General features: G+C 32.3%; 1 protein-coding gene across 9 annotated transcripts in view; it reads right to left on the bottom strand.

Annotated features, from left to right (window-relative positions):
- Nucleotides 1-17,228, bottom strand: part of LOC114328495 (glutamate-gated chloride channel) — a 713,764-nt gene that overhangs the window by 102,666 nt on the left and 593,870 nt on the right. For all 9 annotated transcript variants that reach the window (XM_028277355.2, XM_028277357.2, XM_028277354.2 and 6 more), the window contains exon 9: nt 872-1,024. In XM_028277355.2, coding sequence (XP_028133156.1) covers nt 872-1,024 — 153 coding nt within the window. The remainder of the gene's footprint in view (nt 1-871; nt 1,025-17,228) is intronic.

The raw sequence follows: 17,228 nt of genomic DNA, 5'->3' as shown, positions 1-17,228 counted from the left end.
TCTTCAAGTGCCGTCTCCTAATCGGAGGTTGGATATCATCATCACTATCTTTACTCTATCCACCGCTGCTCTAAAGAGTTCTATAGAACTACATCTAAACCAGTCCCTTAAATTCTTTAACCATGACACTCTCCTTCTTCCTATACTCCTTCCGCCTCTTATCTTTCCCTGTATTATCAATCTTAGCATTTCATATCGCGGTCCCCTCATTACGTGTCCCAGATATTGTAACTTTCTTATTTTTATTGTGTTTATTATTTCGCATTCTTTACCCAGTTCTCGCAGTACTTCCGTGTTCGTTTTCCTCTGTGTCCATGCTATTCTAAGCATTCTTCTGTAACACCACATTTCAAATGACTGTAGCTTATTTACTGAAACAGTAACATTGCCTAAAACATCTTCCGTAATTTAAGAGTATTCCAAAGAGCAATGGAAAGAGGAATTCTGGGAGAACAAGAAGAGATATGATATCAAACAGGATAGTTAGAGAGATGACCAAGACAACCGATGTCATAGAACAGATTGCACATGCCAAAAGGAGATGTGGACCAATAGACATAGAATGGGGACCTAGAGAAAACATGAGATATCGATGCAAACCACCAACAAGACGGATGGATGACATACGAAAAATAGCAGTAAATTAGATTTAGAAAACACACGATAGAGAACAGCGGAAGAAGATGCAGGAGAGCAATGTCCAACAATGTATGCAAGAGGTTTACAAAATGTACATCCCGATTTGGTCTAAAAAGGGCCAGTGCCAAAATTTCTTAATTTACTTCCATCTTGTATTTTTTGATGACATTTTTTATCAATTTTTCGTAATTAGTATTTGTTATGCAATGATATTTTATATCGGAACACTTACCAATCATAACTCTAGCAGGTACTGCATTCCATTCTAACCAAAAGGTTATGAACGATGATGTAACTAATATTATACCAGGTATGAATACTGTCGTAAAATAAAAGGCTCGATCTCTGGTAAATATTAGTTCTACCATTAGACAGCTGTAGTTTCCTGCAAACAAAAACCATATTTAGACAATGAGTAAATAATGATTTATTATTATATTATTAATTTGTTTGATTTTATACCTTATATACTGTATTTTGACGATTTATCTAATTTTAGTAAAATGTAGGTATTTGGTATCGATATTGTTATTTTTGACTGTATGTAAGCTTTGTCCATAAAATTTTAAAAATTTTCAGTGACAATAAAGCATATTTCTATTCTATTCTATAAATGTGGCTCTCAGACCAACAGTGGTCTAAGCCACAAATAGAGCATTTTTTTATTAATATATCAATAAAAGCAGGGTATAAACCTCAAACAAGTCTATGTAAAGATGAAAGTGGGCAAATAATCAGTGACCAACAGAAAGTCAGAGAAACCTGGAAGCATTATTTTCAGACCCTACTTGGAACACAAGTAGACATGGAAGATGAAATCGGTATAAACTACGTAGATGAGAATGAAGTAGGTAATGAAGTAGAAGCTCCAACTATAGAGGAAGTTCTCGAAGCTATTAAGGCCCAGAAAAACAATAAAGCTCCGGGAGTTAACGAAATACCAGCAGAACTGCATAAAGGTAGGTGGCCTGCAACTAACAGTTGCCTGACACCTTTTATAACATAATGACCTAGTTACCTTTTGACCCACTTACCACGTGTGGGAGTCATATGTTGCCCTAGGGCCGTATCCTTAGGAATTTTATCCATCCTTTGGATTTTTCGGTGTGTTCATTTATATAAGATATTTGTCTGTTTTTTGAAAGGCTTTGACATTTGTATTTATTGGTTGGCTCACCATGTTCCTGTAACACTGATGATGCTCTTGTTACAGATCGAAAACATTTTGTTTATATGTTTGTAGCCCTTTAGGGCTTTTTAAACTAATATACCTTTTACCACGAGAAAAATGTTTTATCAAATTTCGCTTTTATTTAGTTCAATAGTTTGTGTCAAATCTTCAAACGTTAATTTGACTGCCTTTTCTTCAATGCAAATGAATTAAAATTTACAGATATATGCGTTCGCGGGAACAATACACAAATAGTCAACAAAAAAAAAGAATGTTTTTTGGGTTTATTAATTGTTTAAATAAAAAAAAAAACGGTTTTATTGGAACATGCTTAAATTCTCTTGTTTTTACAATGAAGAAATTTGAAACTTTTACAGATTGTAGCTAATTATATGAACTATACATAATTTCACTTTTTTACATTAATTGTTTACGTTATGCTTCATAACTAAACAAAAAAGTTTCAATTTTTTTGCCGATTCCGACTATTTTTCATATTTGTACATCATAATATATGTTTTATACACTGGGGTGCAAAATTAACCGGACACCTCAAAAATTGGTCATTTTTGATGTATCCAATTTCCTAAACCTGTTGTCAGATTTAAGTGATTTTTAATATGTTATAGCCTTATTCTTTAACAATATCACTGTAATAATATTGTTGCTAAACAGGTAAATTTTCATTGTATACCGAGTGTATAAATGAAACTCTCTTTTTTCTCAAATTTCGCATCACCCTGTGGAATATTCTAGAATTTCTAAAATACTCAAATTAAAACCCAACTATAGCCTCAGGTTTTCTCAACATTCTGTTTTTTGATTCCTTCGTTTATGTTGGATCATAAAAAAGTTAGGTACTTTACAATTAGCCATGTTTTTCGTCAACACAAGGTGTTTTTAAATAAGTATGGCAAACTTTAAGGGGTAATTCTACATGAAAAAATAAAAACAGTTTGCTTTATAAACCTATGTCCGCAAATGCTTCGTTTCTGAAATAGAGGGTGTTGAAGTTTTTCTTACGAACTCAATATTTATTTATTGCTTTAAGACCGGTTGAGATATGCAAATGAGATTTGGTGGGTTTTAAGATGTAGTTTAAAAACATAAGATGTAGATCTTTGAAACACACTCAGTGACCAAAAGATCCAAGCTTAATGGTTTAACGAACACTCGTACGAAATCAAACAGATGAAATAGAGAATGTGGAAAAATCCCCTTACGAACAATTCACACATCCACCATTTCGATAGATGTAGTTATTATACATTTTTTGACATACAAGTAAGAATTTAATATTCACCATTGGCGCGCATACGGGTAATATAAGCCGTCATATTACCCGTAGGCGCGCCAATGGTAAATATCAAATTCTTAATCGTATATCAAAAAATGCACAATAACTGGTTTTTAAAACCTACCAAATTTCATTTGCATATCTCAACCGGGTTTCGAGCTATAAATAAATCGTCAGTGTTTAAGAAAAAATTTAACACCCCCTATCTCGGAAATGAAGCATTTGCGGACATACCGTTTATAAAGCAAATTGTCATTATTTTTTCATGCAGAATTACCCCTTAAAGTTTGCCATACTTATTTAAGAACACCCTGTATTGATGAAAAACATGGCTAGTTGTTAATGCACCTAACTATTTTATGGTCTAACGTAAGCGAATGAATCAAAAAAGAAAATGTTAAGAAAACATGAGGCTATAGTCGGATTTTAATTTCAGTATTTTATAAGTGCTAGAATATTCCACAGGGTGATGCGAATTTTGAGAAAAAAACACAGTTTGATTGGTACACCCGGTATACAATTAAAATTTAACTCTTTAGCAACAATTCTATTAGGCTACAACATATTAAAAAAATCACTGAAATCAGACAACAAATTTTGGAAATTCGAGACATCAAAGAAGACAGAATTTTTTTCACGGTTGTATCTGCATAAAACCACAGAGCGAACAAATTGCATTTCTCTCCCACAATAATATTAATAAACGACAGAATGACTGGCTTTCTGGGCATGCCGATGATGATTACGCTTTTCACGGCTGGCCGTATGTAACAATTCGATGCCTGGAAAGAGGATGATCGATGGCATGTGTCGGTATATTAATATGAGTATGCTCGTGGCTGATTTGTGTATTGTTTTATAGCAAATCTATGGAACCGTGTAGGTAAAAATTTTTATTGCTTTTGAAATTTTGCATGCCGCTCCCAAAGATCACGAACGACGTAATTCATGTATGCAACTGACATAAGAGACAATAAAACTCATAAACATCTGATACGCCTGAGGTATATTCAAAATGAATTTAAGAAATGAAATATGCAAATGTGTATTCATTGAATTTAAATACTTCTTTTATAAAAAATGTATAACCTACATAATATATTCAATGAGGTACAAAAGATTCATTGATACTTTCAAAGAAACTATGTACTGGTGTCATTCTGGGTAAAATACCAAGTTATTAAAATATAGTCTAAGAGCTAGTGAACCCTTCGACTAACGGTCGTCCTGTAAGGCTAGAAATTTTTCTAGTGATAATTCATAGCACACCAAGGCTAAAAACCATGACCTGGCAGGCCTCAGTGGTGCACGTGTATCTACCAGGTGAATCGAAAAGTGCAAATTTAGGGGGTAAAATAAACTTTCTCCTGTAAGGTTTAAATTTAAGTATGTCTTTGAGTAAGTCATTTAAAAGAAATGTGTACAATGACAGGCGATTCTGAAGAGCATAAGACCTTGCCAGGCGAGGGGAAAGATTAGGGGTTTTTCCTAAATTTATTTTTTTTGCATCGAACAAATTTTTTTTAAGTTTTTTGAATCATTCCAAACAGAAAAGGTCTTTAGTGATTTTTCTCTTAAGTTAATAGTTTTTGTTATATAAGCGATTGAAAATTATGAAAATTGCGAAATCGACCATTTTTAACCCTAAATCGGATATTTATCTAAAAATTTCAAAGTTCCAAAGGTAGGTAGATATTCTTTAAACATTGATTGATGAAATCCCAAATAGTTTTTTGCAATACAATATGGGAAACCCCTTTGTTTTTTAATTGCTAATCAAGCGGACGCGACACTGTAGTATAAGTGAGGACGTTTTTTAAGGTGTCCGGTTAATTTTGCACCCCAGTGTACATATATTTTAATAAATATGACGATATATTTTAACGTTTGAAAAATGTAAGACTTAAAAGTAAAAAAATAAAAAAAAAAATGAAAAAATTTTTTTAAGAAACGCTTTTCTTTAGTTACGAGTGATTAAAAATATTATAAAAAAAATCAACCAAAAAACAAAAAATAAAAAAATTCAAACTCGAGGGATTATTCGAAAAAAGAAACTGTTAGGCAGATTAGATATACAAAAATCTCACACATTCGTTAAAAAATTGAATAAATCTAGCACATTCGTTATATAAAATCGTGGGACGCGACTTCATCGAATAAACGGTTTTCGCCCCACGCTTTTCTTTAACGAATGTGTTAGATTTTTTCAATTTTTTAACGAATGTGTGAGATTGTTGTATATCTAATCTGTCTAACAGTTTTTTTTTTCGAATAATCCCTCGAGTTTGAATTTTTTTATTACCTACTAAAATTCTTATTAATGCATAGTATATTATTGCACTCATTACCCTACTATTTATTTCTGGTTCTATATTTACTTGTCGATTCATTGTTGATCCTAGATACTTAGAAGTTCTCATTATTATGAAGATTCTCAATGATCTCATTTAGTTTACATTTAGATTTTCTTGAGTTTTCGATATTGTTAAAGCTTCTGTTTTTCTCAAACATTTATATTCACTTGCAGGTCTTTTTCGAATTTTGCCACAATTACCAGGTCATCGGCATATACCAACCCTAGTTCTGTTTAGCTTAGCCCTAGATTTTTTTCGCAATTTCCTTCATTATAGTGATGAATAATAAAGGACTTAGGACACCACCTTGTCTTGCACTAGTCCTTGTGTAGAATTCTAGAGATGAGCGGTTGAGACTTTTTTCTATGTATTTTAAAATGAATGAATTTTGAAGTAAAATTTTCAAAAATTATACTCTGGGCTAATTAGCAAAATTCATGGAAAAGTTATTTACCAGCAATTTTATTGCTGGAATCGAATTATAAGATCCTATATATTAATAATATAGGTATGCAAAGTCCGCAGATAGTGTGCTACTTTTTTTATAAACAAAATGGCGCCGACAAATCGTATTTTTTTCAATTATTGCTCTATAACTCCGAAGATTTTAACTTTACAACAAAAACACCCAAATAAAAATTCACCTCAATAAAATTCTGCATAGAGATATTTTTTCACGATTTGCTCCGACGAAAATTTTTCTCGGAAAATGCGGGTTTTCCTAACAAAAACTATAATTTTCAAATAAAGTTTTAGGTAAGTAATTATTAATCAATAATTAAATAACTTAGTGACATCAAAGATTTCTTGGTATATATTGTAATTCCAGAAGCCGGTGAAAATTAAACGAATATTTTAGCAACAATTCAATTGTTAATTAACAATTTACGATCGCAATAATAACCAAAATAATCATGATACATTGATCAAACTTATAAATATTATAAAGATGAGATGCTTGTTTAATATTTTACCGACAAAATATAAATTTTTCTTTTTTTGGCATAATCTTTAAATTTTGAAAAAAAAATAGTTATAATACGTTGGTCTAATTAGTAAAGTACAAAGAAAGGTTATTTACCAGCAATTTTATTACTTTAATCGAATTATAAGATCTTATATATTATTAATATAGGTATGCAAAGTCCACAGGTAGTGTGCTACTTTTTATAAACAAAATTTTTTTCAATTATTGCACTATAACTCCGAAGATTTTAACTTTACACCAAAAATACTCAAATAAAAATTCACCCCAATTTAATTCTACATAGAGGCATGTTTTTCCCGATTTGCTCCGACGAAAATTTTCCTTGGAAAATGTGGGTTTTCCCAACAAAATCTCGAATTTTCAAATAAATTTTTTGGGCCAGTAATTATTTATCGATAATTATATAGCTTGGTGAAATAAAAGCTTTCTTGGTATAGATTATAAATTCAGAAGCCCGTTAAAATGAAACGAATATTCTAGCAACAATTCAATTGTTACTTAACAATTTACAGTCGCAATAACAAGCAAAATAATCATGAGACATTGATCATACTTAGAAAGATTATAAAGGTGTGATGCCTATTTAATATTTTGTCGACAAAATATAAATTTTTCATTTTTTTGCATAATCTTTAAATGTTTAAAAAAAATTGTTATAAACAAATTAACATTTCTTAGAAATTGTTTATTATATTCTAATTTTAAAAAATACTTAAAATTCGTATTTCATAGGTCTTGAAAATGAATGCTTTAAAAAATTTTTCCAACCATTTGCAAAAAAGTTAGGAAACAGCAAAATAAATATACGATATCTCCATTGTTTATAATGTGTTTTAATTGTTTCAAAGCTTAAAAATGAGTCTATCGTACAATCTAATTACTCATAAAGAATGTCAAAAATTAGTGCAATGGTTATATTTTAATCAAAGATTAAAAATATTTTTTTTGTAATTTTTAGCGCGAAAGTAGGCTTGATACAGAGCCGGTGATAAAATGTTCACTCGAAGCGACTGACACGCTTAAACTCGCGCGAGTTGTGTATGTGGGCGGGTAGCTACGGTACTGTATTATTCTACTTTCGCGCGTGTAAATTACAAAAAAATATATTTATAATCTTTAATTAAAATATAACCATTAAGCTGATAATCGATATTGTTTTATAAATAATTAGCTTGTACTTAAACTCACTTCTACGCTTTGAAAGAATTAAAAAAAATTATTAACACCGTAGTAATAGTATGTTTACTTTGCTGTTTCATAACTTTTTTGCAAAGGGTTGCAAAAAAGTTTTAAAGCATTCATTTTCAAGATATTTGAAATGCGCATTTTAGCTACTTTTTAAAATTATAATAGAATAAAAACTTTCTGAGAAACGTTAATTTGTTTATAACTATTTTTTTTTAAACATTTAAAGATTATGCAAAAAAATAAAAAAATTATATTCTGTCGACAAAATGTTAAATAGGCATCTCATCTTTATAAGATTTCAAAGTTTGATCAGTGCATCATAATTATTTTGGTTATTATTGCGACCGTAAATTATTAATTAACAATTGAATTGTTGCTAAAATATTCGTTCAGTTTTCACCAGCTTCTGGAACTATAATCTAAACCAAGAAGGCTTTTAAGTCACCAAATTATTTAATTATTGGTAAATAATTACTTATCTAAAACTTTATTTGAAATTTAAAGATTTTGTTGGGAAAACCCGCATTTTTCGAGGAAAATTTTCGTCGGAGCAGATCGGGAAAAACACGTCTCTATGCAAAATTTAATCACGGTGAATTTTTATTAGAGTGTTTTTGTTGTAAAGTTAAAATCTTCGGAGTTCTAGAGCAATAATTGAAAAAAACACTATTTTCGGGCGCCATTTTGTTTATAAAAAAAGTAGCACACTATCTGAGGACTTTGCATACCTATATTATTAATATATAGGATCTTATAATTCGATTCCAGCAATAAAATTGCTGGTAAATAACTTTTCCCAAAAATGGCCTATTCTCCGATAATCAGCCCAGACTATTAATCCGCTTATCAATTTACCATAATCTTAATACTCAAAGACACCGCGGTTAAAAGAGTTATACATTAATAAAATATTTCCGGCAAAGACATACTACTTTAAATATACAAATTAGTTTGTAAATAAACAGTTTTTGTCAAAAAAACGAAGCCAATTTAAAAATATCATTTGAGTTAGTAAAGAAACGTAAACAAAGCTACACAAACTGTCTTCAGTGAAATATTCAAACATATTTAAGTCAACAGGAATTTATTAGACGTGAGAGAAACTTTTATATAAAAATATAGAGAACAAATTGCTGAATACATCACTGACTAGAATAAATCAGATAGTTCTGTTGAGAACAATGCACAAAAGATTAGGACAGAAAATAAGGAGATCGGACCTGGGGAGATCTCGGAAAACAAGTCGGGTCGAGAAAATAAAATTTAAGGGAGAATCTGATAAATAGAAAAATATTGCATGCAACCTTATACAATGGTGTCTATGTTAGCTCAAACAATAGAGAGAACTTTTTAAAATTTATTTTCACTTTAGAAGAAAATAAATAAAAATAAAAATACAGTGATGATTTAATATTTAATTTATGTACAGTTATTTTTAATTTATCTTTTAACACTTATTTTATTTAGTTTTTATTTACACGTATTTTAATTTATTTATACTTAACACTATTTACACTAGAACATAATTTATACAGGGTGTTTCATTGGGAAACGGAAATACTTTAATGGTGAATAGAGATCACCGAGGCGGTTTTAGATATACTATATTTTTTGCACTAACGACTTTTATAACCGAGTTACAGGGTGTTTTATCGATTTTGCTCATTTATTTTCTAAGCCATAATTTTAGAACCACCCTGTATATTTCTTTGATATTTGGTACACATATGTCTCGTTCAAAACCCAAACGACCGACATACTAATCACTGGAAAAATCGAGGTCCGGATTAACAACAAATTATAAAGTAATTGTGACTTTAAAACAACACCTTGTATATTGAAATTTTGAAAATCTGTTTGCATATTATTTGAAGAGAGCACAAAAAACTAAGTTTATTGGTTCGCTTCAATTTTTCGGCCAGCCAATTTCTTGACTTTAATTTTGAAATTATATTGAATTTTTTAACAACTCTGAAACTAGAAAGCAGGTATTATTAACTTTTAATTATAAATTACTAAAGTTATTGGAATAAATACTCATTTTAAAAATAATCAATAATAATTATTTACCACATTGGAACGACCCAATTACTAATGACAAGAAAAATCCAGGTTCGCATTAACAAAATAATATAAAGAGATTGTGACCTTGAACCAACACCCTGTATATTGAAATTTTGAAAATTTCGGCATTTTAAAAAGCATAGAGACTGTGATTAAAGGTTATTTAGAGAAATATTACCAGAAATATTACCAAGGAAAAGGGCATTGTCCACCAAGGATCAGAACTACTAACGGAAATCACAATAGACGAAATAAAGCTAGCCCTAAGAAAAGCTAAGAATAACAAATCTCCAGGCAAAGATTGTGTAGTTACTGATGCAATCAAAATCGGAGGCACTTGTCTTCTTAAGAACATAAAAAACATTTTTAACATGTGCCTTTTAGATAGTAATATACCCGACAAATGACACAATGCTGAAGTAATTCTATTGTACAAAAAAGGAGATCCCCATGAATTAGAAAATTATAGACCTATAAGGCTTCTTAGTCACTTATAAAAACTCCTTACAAGAATAGTAACGAATGGTCTTGACAAAAAACTTGATTTCTACCAGCCAATAGAGCAAGCGGGATTTCGTACCTAATTTGGAACAAATGATCACCTACAGAGCAATAAAACAGTAATAGAAAAGACTGTCGAATACAATCGACCACTAGTTTTGTCTTTTGTAGATTTTCATAAAGCCTTTGACACGATAGAATTTGACAAAATTCTGGAAGCACTACCGCATTAACTACCGATACACAAGGTTAATTTACAATACATACAAGAACGCAACTATGTCGGTGAAACTACATAAAAACACGGACCATATCCCAATCGGCAGAGGAGTCCACCAGGGCGATACCTTATCGCCTAAACTGTTTACTGCAGTACTAGAATATGCTTGTAAAAAACTTAACTGGGAAGAGCGAGGCCTGAATATTGACGGTAGAAGATATAGTTTTATTCTCTGACAACCTTAAGGAGATATGTACAATGCTACATGAACTTCAGTTAGTGTGTGCCAGTGTAGGTCTTAAAATAAACATCTCCAAAACAAAATTTATGACACTAGTACCTGGCGGAAATATCAATATTGGAGACAACGAAGTAGAGCTAGTGGAAAAATACATATAACTTGGACACGAAATAAAGATCAAAAGAGACAACCCGACATGCGAACTACGAAGAAGAATAAACCTAACATTGAAACCTAGCCTATGGGAAACTCGAAGACATCTTTAAAAGCGATATACCAATTTCTTTAAAACGTAAAACATTTGACCAGTGTGTGTTGCCTGTGATGACTTATGGTGCCGAAACGTTGACATTGACAGCTACAACTTCTAAAATGCTGCAAATAGCCCAGAGGAAAATGGAAAGGTCAATGGTGAGTATATCGCCTCGTGACCCAGTTAGAAATGAAGACTTCAGACAAAGAACAGGAGTTACCGATGTAATTTCCCAAATTGCCACCCTGAAATGGAACTGGGCCGGACACGTCGCCCGAATCAGTGATGGGAGATGGACGAAGAGATTACTTGAGTGGAGGCCGAGATTAGACAAAAGAAGAAGAGGAAGACCACCTACTCGTTGGACTGACGATCTCAAGAAAATATCTAGAAATTGGATGCAAAGTGCTCAAAACAGAACACAATGACAAAAATGAGGGAGGCCTATATCCAGCAGTGGACGCAAAGGGCTGGATGATGATGAAACATATTGTGTAATCTCGAAAAACTAAACCTATCATTGATGCAGCTTTGTGTAAATAAAAAAAGTTTTTGATAAAACCTTGTATAACTATACAAATTGCAACTATTAATTTAAATTAACCAAAAATCTCCAGTGTATCATAAAACGTATCCGGTATAGTAAGTCATGTACGGTAATAATTTCATATCGATCCCGTTGCTCGAAAACTAATGAGGACTATTTCACGTAGGAATACAAACTCATTATTCCGCATTTCAGTCATGAGACTGAGTTAGCATCCGGATTGCAATACTTAACGTGATTAAAATCAAACTTTGTTATTGGAAAACAAACTGGTGTTCCGAGTTCCTCCAGTGCATTAATTGTGGCTAATACAAATTAAGTTTGAGCGAAGATACCAATACTGCATATCGATCGTAAGGGGCTATGGTTTGGAAGCAACATTTCAAGCACATTTGTGTAAATTTTTTTATTGTTAAATTTATTTATTTAGAGTAAGGACTTATACAGTCCGATAAAAATACACATATGTATGCAATAGAATGCATAAAACTAAATAATAATGTCCAAGTTACATAGCCATTCAATTGCTGCTAAGAAACATTCTGTAAAGTCCTGGACGGTAGCTAAAACACAATGGCTTATGGTCTGTCTGGATGATCCGCAATCGCACTGGGAACTTTCTGCACGGCGCGATTTGAACAGCGAATGTAATCTGATTCTATTGTTGGCATCCATCTTGTTGACCATTGCCAATGTACATATATCATCTTCTTCTTTAAGTGCCATCTCTGCGACGGAGGTCGGTAATCATCATAGCTATTCGGATGTTATAGACGGATGCTCTGAAAATCTCGTTTGATGTACATCCGTACCATTCGCTCAGGTTGCGCAGCCACGATATTCTGCGTCTTTTAATGCTTCTTTTTCCTTGAATCTTTCCCTGCATAATTAATTGGAGCAAGTTGTATCTCTTTCCACGTGTAATATGTCCGAGATATTCCAATTGTCTGGTTTTGATTGTATTTAAGACTTCCATTTCTTTATTCATCTTTATTCACTTATATCATAAGAATCACCAACTTTTCGGGCAGATCTGATTGGAGGATTTTTATATCTCAGTCGCTGTTTGGGGAGTAGTGATTGGTCGTCTACTACTGGTATACCTTGGGTAACGGTAAATGGTCTATTTATTTTTGGACGCCAAACTAGCTGCTGAGCTCTTCTGACAATCAGTACGATAAAGAAAATAAGAAAAGGAATCTCCTTATAGGAATATAGAAATCTACAAAGTTGTTTATCAACGTTATTTGATGAGGAGTAGATCAAAATCTGAATTTTTAAATTAAATAATCATATTAAGTACAATTATTCAAAGAAAGAAAATATTGAAAAATAAGAGAAAGGGTGGCAAATATTTGCAGACCTCTCATAAAAAATAGATTTTGCGGCGGACACCACAAATCGTCATTGGATCACGTGAAGCAAAAAATTCAAAAGGATTTTATTAATTATTAATACTTTGAATTTTTTGCTTCAGGTGATCCAATGACGAATTCTGGTGTCCACCGCAAAATCCATTTTTTTATGAGAGGTCTGTAAATATTTGCCACCCTTTTTCTTATTTTTTAATACTTTCTCTTAAATTTTTTTTGGATATTATTTGAATTATTGTACTTAATATGATAATTTCATTTAAAAATCCAGATTTTGATCTACTCCTCATCAAATGGCGTTGATAAACAACTTTTTAGATTTCCATTCCTGGAGATATCTTTTCTTACTTTATTTTCTCGGCGAGTCTTTATTTTTATTTTTGGGCTTTTGGTTGCATTCAGAAGTAAAAAAAAAAAATAAATTTTTTGTAAAAAGGGTGAAAATCAACATATTTATATTGTTAAAAAAATAAGCATAAAACAAAAAACATCTCCATATTGTTGCTTCACGACATGCTTATAAAAACGGAATGGGACGTTTGATCGCCGCCGGTTCATCGCTGCCTTTTCGATGCCGCCGATTCATCGCCAGTCTATTTCATCGCCGTCCGTTTCATCGCCGTCCGTTTCATCGCCGTACGTTTCATCGCCAGTGAGTCAGTTGATTTGGTATTATGGGAAATGACACGACACGACGTTAAATTCAGTTTAAAACTTAAGACAATTAAAAAGATATAAAAAAATATTATTATATTTACTGCTCTATTTCTACTTCCCCTAACTTTTATACTAAATAGTACTAAATTTGTAGTGTAAAATGGCCTTTGTAGAAATATGTATGTTCAAATTTATGTAGTGTTAGGATAGGTTAGGTCATTTCCTAGAATTCCTAACATTGAAAATAAATAATAAATGTAATTGTAGAAAATTGGTCGGAAATTTGGAAATAAATCAGTTAACGATTAACTGACTGGCGATGAATCGGCCGGCGATGAACTGACGGCGATGAAGCGTCCTAGACCCTATAAAAATTATTAAAGAAAATCAAAATTTTAAAAGATACAATTTTGATATCTACAGTTTTTTCGATGAAATGCATATTTTTCGAGGTATTCTCAAAAAAACCTCTAAAAAAGTCAATTTTTTCGTCTAAAAACTGTTATTTTCAAGCGCGAATAACTCGAAAAATATTAGTTTTACGAAGAAAATGTACAACCATCTTTTTCTTAGAATAGCATTTTCCATCGAATTACATGGTTAAAATGTAATAAAAAATTCCCACCCCGAGATGTGGTGGCAACCACCCTCAAGGTTTTAGCTTATGATAGCGGCATGATATAGAAAATGACCTTTGGACTATTCCCTACCTTCTGTGAAAATTTCAAGTAAATCCATGCTGGACGAAAAAATTGCGAGACAAAATGCTTCATTTCCTCAATCGAATATTGGGGCCGACCGACCGGCTCTGTCCCGTCATACAGCTGACCGACTATAATAAATTTTATTTATATTAATTTAGAATGTGTGTACTGATTTTCAGCCTTACTAAATGGAAATAATTACCTTCGTAGGAAAGAAATTTTGATACCCTCTCAGTAACCCCTGTTCTACGTTTCGCTTGACCGACCGCAGTATGTTTCTCTACACACTCACAGTAATCAACTGTGAAAAATCTAGCTTTAATAAATTTAAATAGATTTTTCAGCGCTGCCTCTCCGTCTATTTGAACACCCAATCAGAGCAAAGGTATAATGCGTCTGCGTCGGAGACAAAGGTTTTTGATGAATTCGCGCATATTAAATTTTACTCCCATCGCGCCTAAAGAAATATAACTTCAATAATAAAAAAATCGAAAACGGCAAGATTTTCAAACAATACTCTACCCTTAACGTGATTAAAATCAAATTTTGTTATTGGAAAACAAACTGGTGCTCCGAGTTCCTACAGTGCATTAATTGCGGCCAATACAAATTAAGTTTGAGCAAAGATACGGTGCTGCGAAGATCAATACTCACGAATAGAACCAATACTGTAATCCGTTGATCGTAAAACGGGGAGATGCACTCTAATCTTGAGTTTTATTTACTTTTCGGTACATGACGTTCATATTTAAAAGGTGGAGATTACAGTCTCTGGCGTTAAAGAGTTGCTAACAGAGATGTAGGGCTTTTCATTCACAGTCATTTGTTTCGAGCTTCTGTCAAATGTCGTATAATCCGTCTATATTAAATATTATACACAGATTATACAAAATATGACAGAAGCTCGAAACAAATGACAATCGATGAAAAGCCCTATAAAGAGAACATTCCAAGCGGTTGGCTGTATACCAGTGGCGGCTCGTATCACTTTAAGTAGGTAGTGCCAGAATTCGGGCAGCTGCCTAAATGTTTAGTGACGGGTTCACGATATTGTCAAAAAACAAAAAGGTATAAAATATAAATTTAAAAAAATAGGTACGGATACTTTTACATTATATAGGTATATACCATTTCTGGTGTGTCAAGAAATTTAAACATTTAAAATGCAATCAGTGATTGGTTTGACATCATGTCCGTCCAACAAGTAAAATCTCCAAAATCTCTCAACTTATCGCCCTTTACACAAATATCGGAAAACTATAACTAACTGAAATTCACCAGCGACGCGACGTCTGTCGTTTCATCGGCAATCACTGCAACACAAAGAGAATTTCCAATTTCTTTCCTTATTTCCTCGTGATAAACATCTAAGATGCACTGAAGGAGTTCATTTTGTGTTGTTTTGAGGTACATGCTTTTAAAGATTTGGAACTTTGAATATGAACCTAAGTCGTTGTCTAATTTCGGCTAATATTGAACAGTTCCATAAAGATGCCTCTATTTTCTGAATTTTCCTTTTCGTCGTGATTTCTCAAAACTAACTCGAAAGCTCCACAAAATCATATAGATATAATTTTTAATTTGATTCAAAACATATCGATTCTTTATCCATTTCTTGTTCATTGTGTTTAATTAGACTATCACGATAAGCTGAATTTAACTCGGATTTTATTAAAAATTAAAAAATTTTAAATTACTTAAAAATATAATAGTTTATAATAAAAAGACTAATCATTAAAAATGTAATAATTATAAATAAAACAACGAGCGAGCGAGCGCGTAAAAAAACTCGAAAATATAATGTACTACCCTGTACGAGAATCTTTTTGGATCTACGATCCACTATTCACTATGATGAGCATAGTAAAAAATATTAGATCTTCCTTGTCGAGCCAGGCACGAATAGTCTCATTTAAACGTGTATTAAAAGTGCAATATAGCTCTATCTCTGTCACTTACATAGAATGCCCGTAAAATCTTTCTCTTTTCAGCCGAGCCATCTAAGCATTTGGCACGATGCAGTTGCCAGATTTTATATAATTTATAAAGAGAACAGAAATACGCACGAAAAATACGAAAATACGAAAAATGAACGGGCATTAAAACGGTTTAAAGATAAAAAAAATATGTTTCTGCATAAAAATAAGGTAGTGCCATGACTCCATGGCACTACCTCACCGGCCGCCACTGCTGTATACCATAGTTTTAAAAAACTTACAAGGAAGTATGACACTTGTTGTGTAATTAGTATGTTAATGTAATAATTAAAATATCCAAAAAGTAATAAAAATTTCTCAAAACGTTTCCGATGTTATCAGAACATCGTCAATCTTAAATTAAAGTAAGCAATTCTTCTTTTTGATGTACCTATCAGCGACTAAAGTTGACTATACTACTACTATCGGTTTACAGCGTTATCCTACGCCTTCTGACTCATAACCGCCATTCTTCTTTGTGTAACCATAGATCTGGAAAGATTTCTCTTTCCTCTAGTTTTTTTTTTCAAACCCCTTCCTCCAGCTTCTTCTCGACTATCCTCTTTTTCGTGTCATTTGCAGTGTCCACGTCAAAATCTGTTTAGGGATCCTGTCATCTAGCATTCTCTGTACATGGCTGTACCATATTAGTTTTTTTATGTCATCAATTATTGTATGTGTGACTCCCATCATTTCTCGTTTTATCTCATTGTCTATTCGATCTCTTGTTGATTTGCTTGCTGCTTTTCTCCAGAAGTCCATTTCTCTGGCGATCACCATGGCAATATTTACCTTATTATGCACAGATGTTGTGTTAAGGTTCTTTAATTGGGATGTTCTTGATGTTAAGCTGAGGTTCTTTAATTAGGATGTTCTTCATCCTGGATCTCGGACCATCATTCGGATTTTGAGCTTTAGAATAAGTGCTGATCTTGTAAAAAATGTTTATATGTTCATGAGTGTTTTCCTTGCTTGTTAGATTTTTGAAGAATACCAACCTATTTATGCTATATCGCTTACACAAAAGCGTTCGACCTGGTGCTTTTTCAGCAATT

The sequence above is a fragment of the Diabrotica virgifera genome, chromosome 9 (genome assembly GCF_917563875.1).
Source record: "Diabrotica virgifera virgifera chromosome 9, PGI_DIABVI_V3a".
Taxonomy (NCBI): domain Eukaryota; kingdom Metazoa; phylum Arthropoda; class Insecta; order Coleoptera; family Chrysomelidae; genus Diabrotica; species Diabrotica virgifera.
This window is presented reverse-complemented; position numbering and strand designations above follow the sequence as displayed.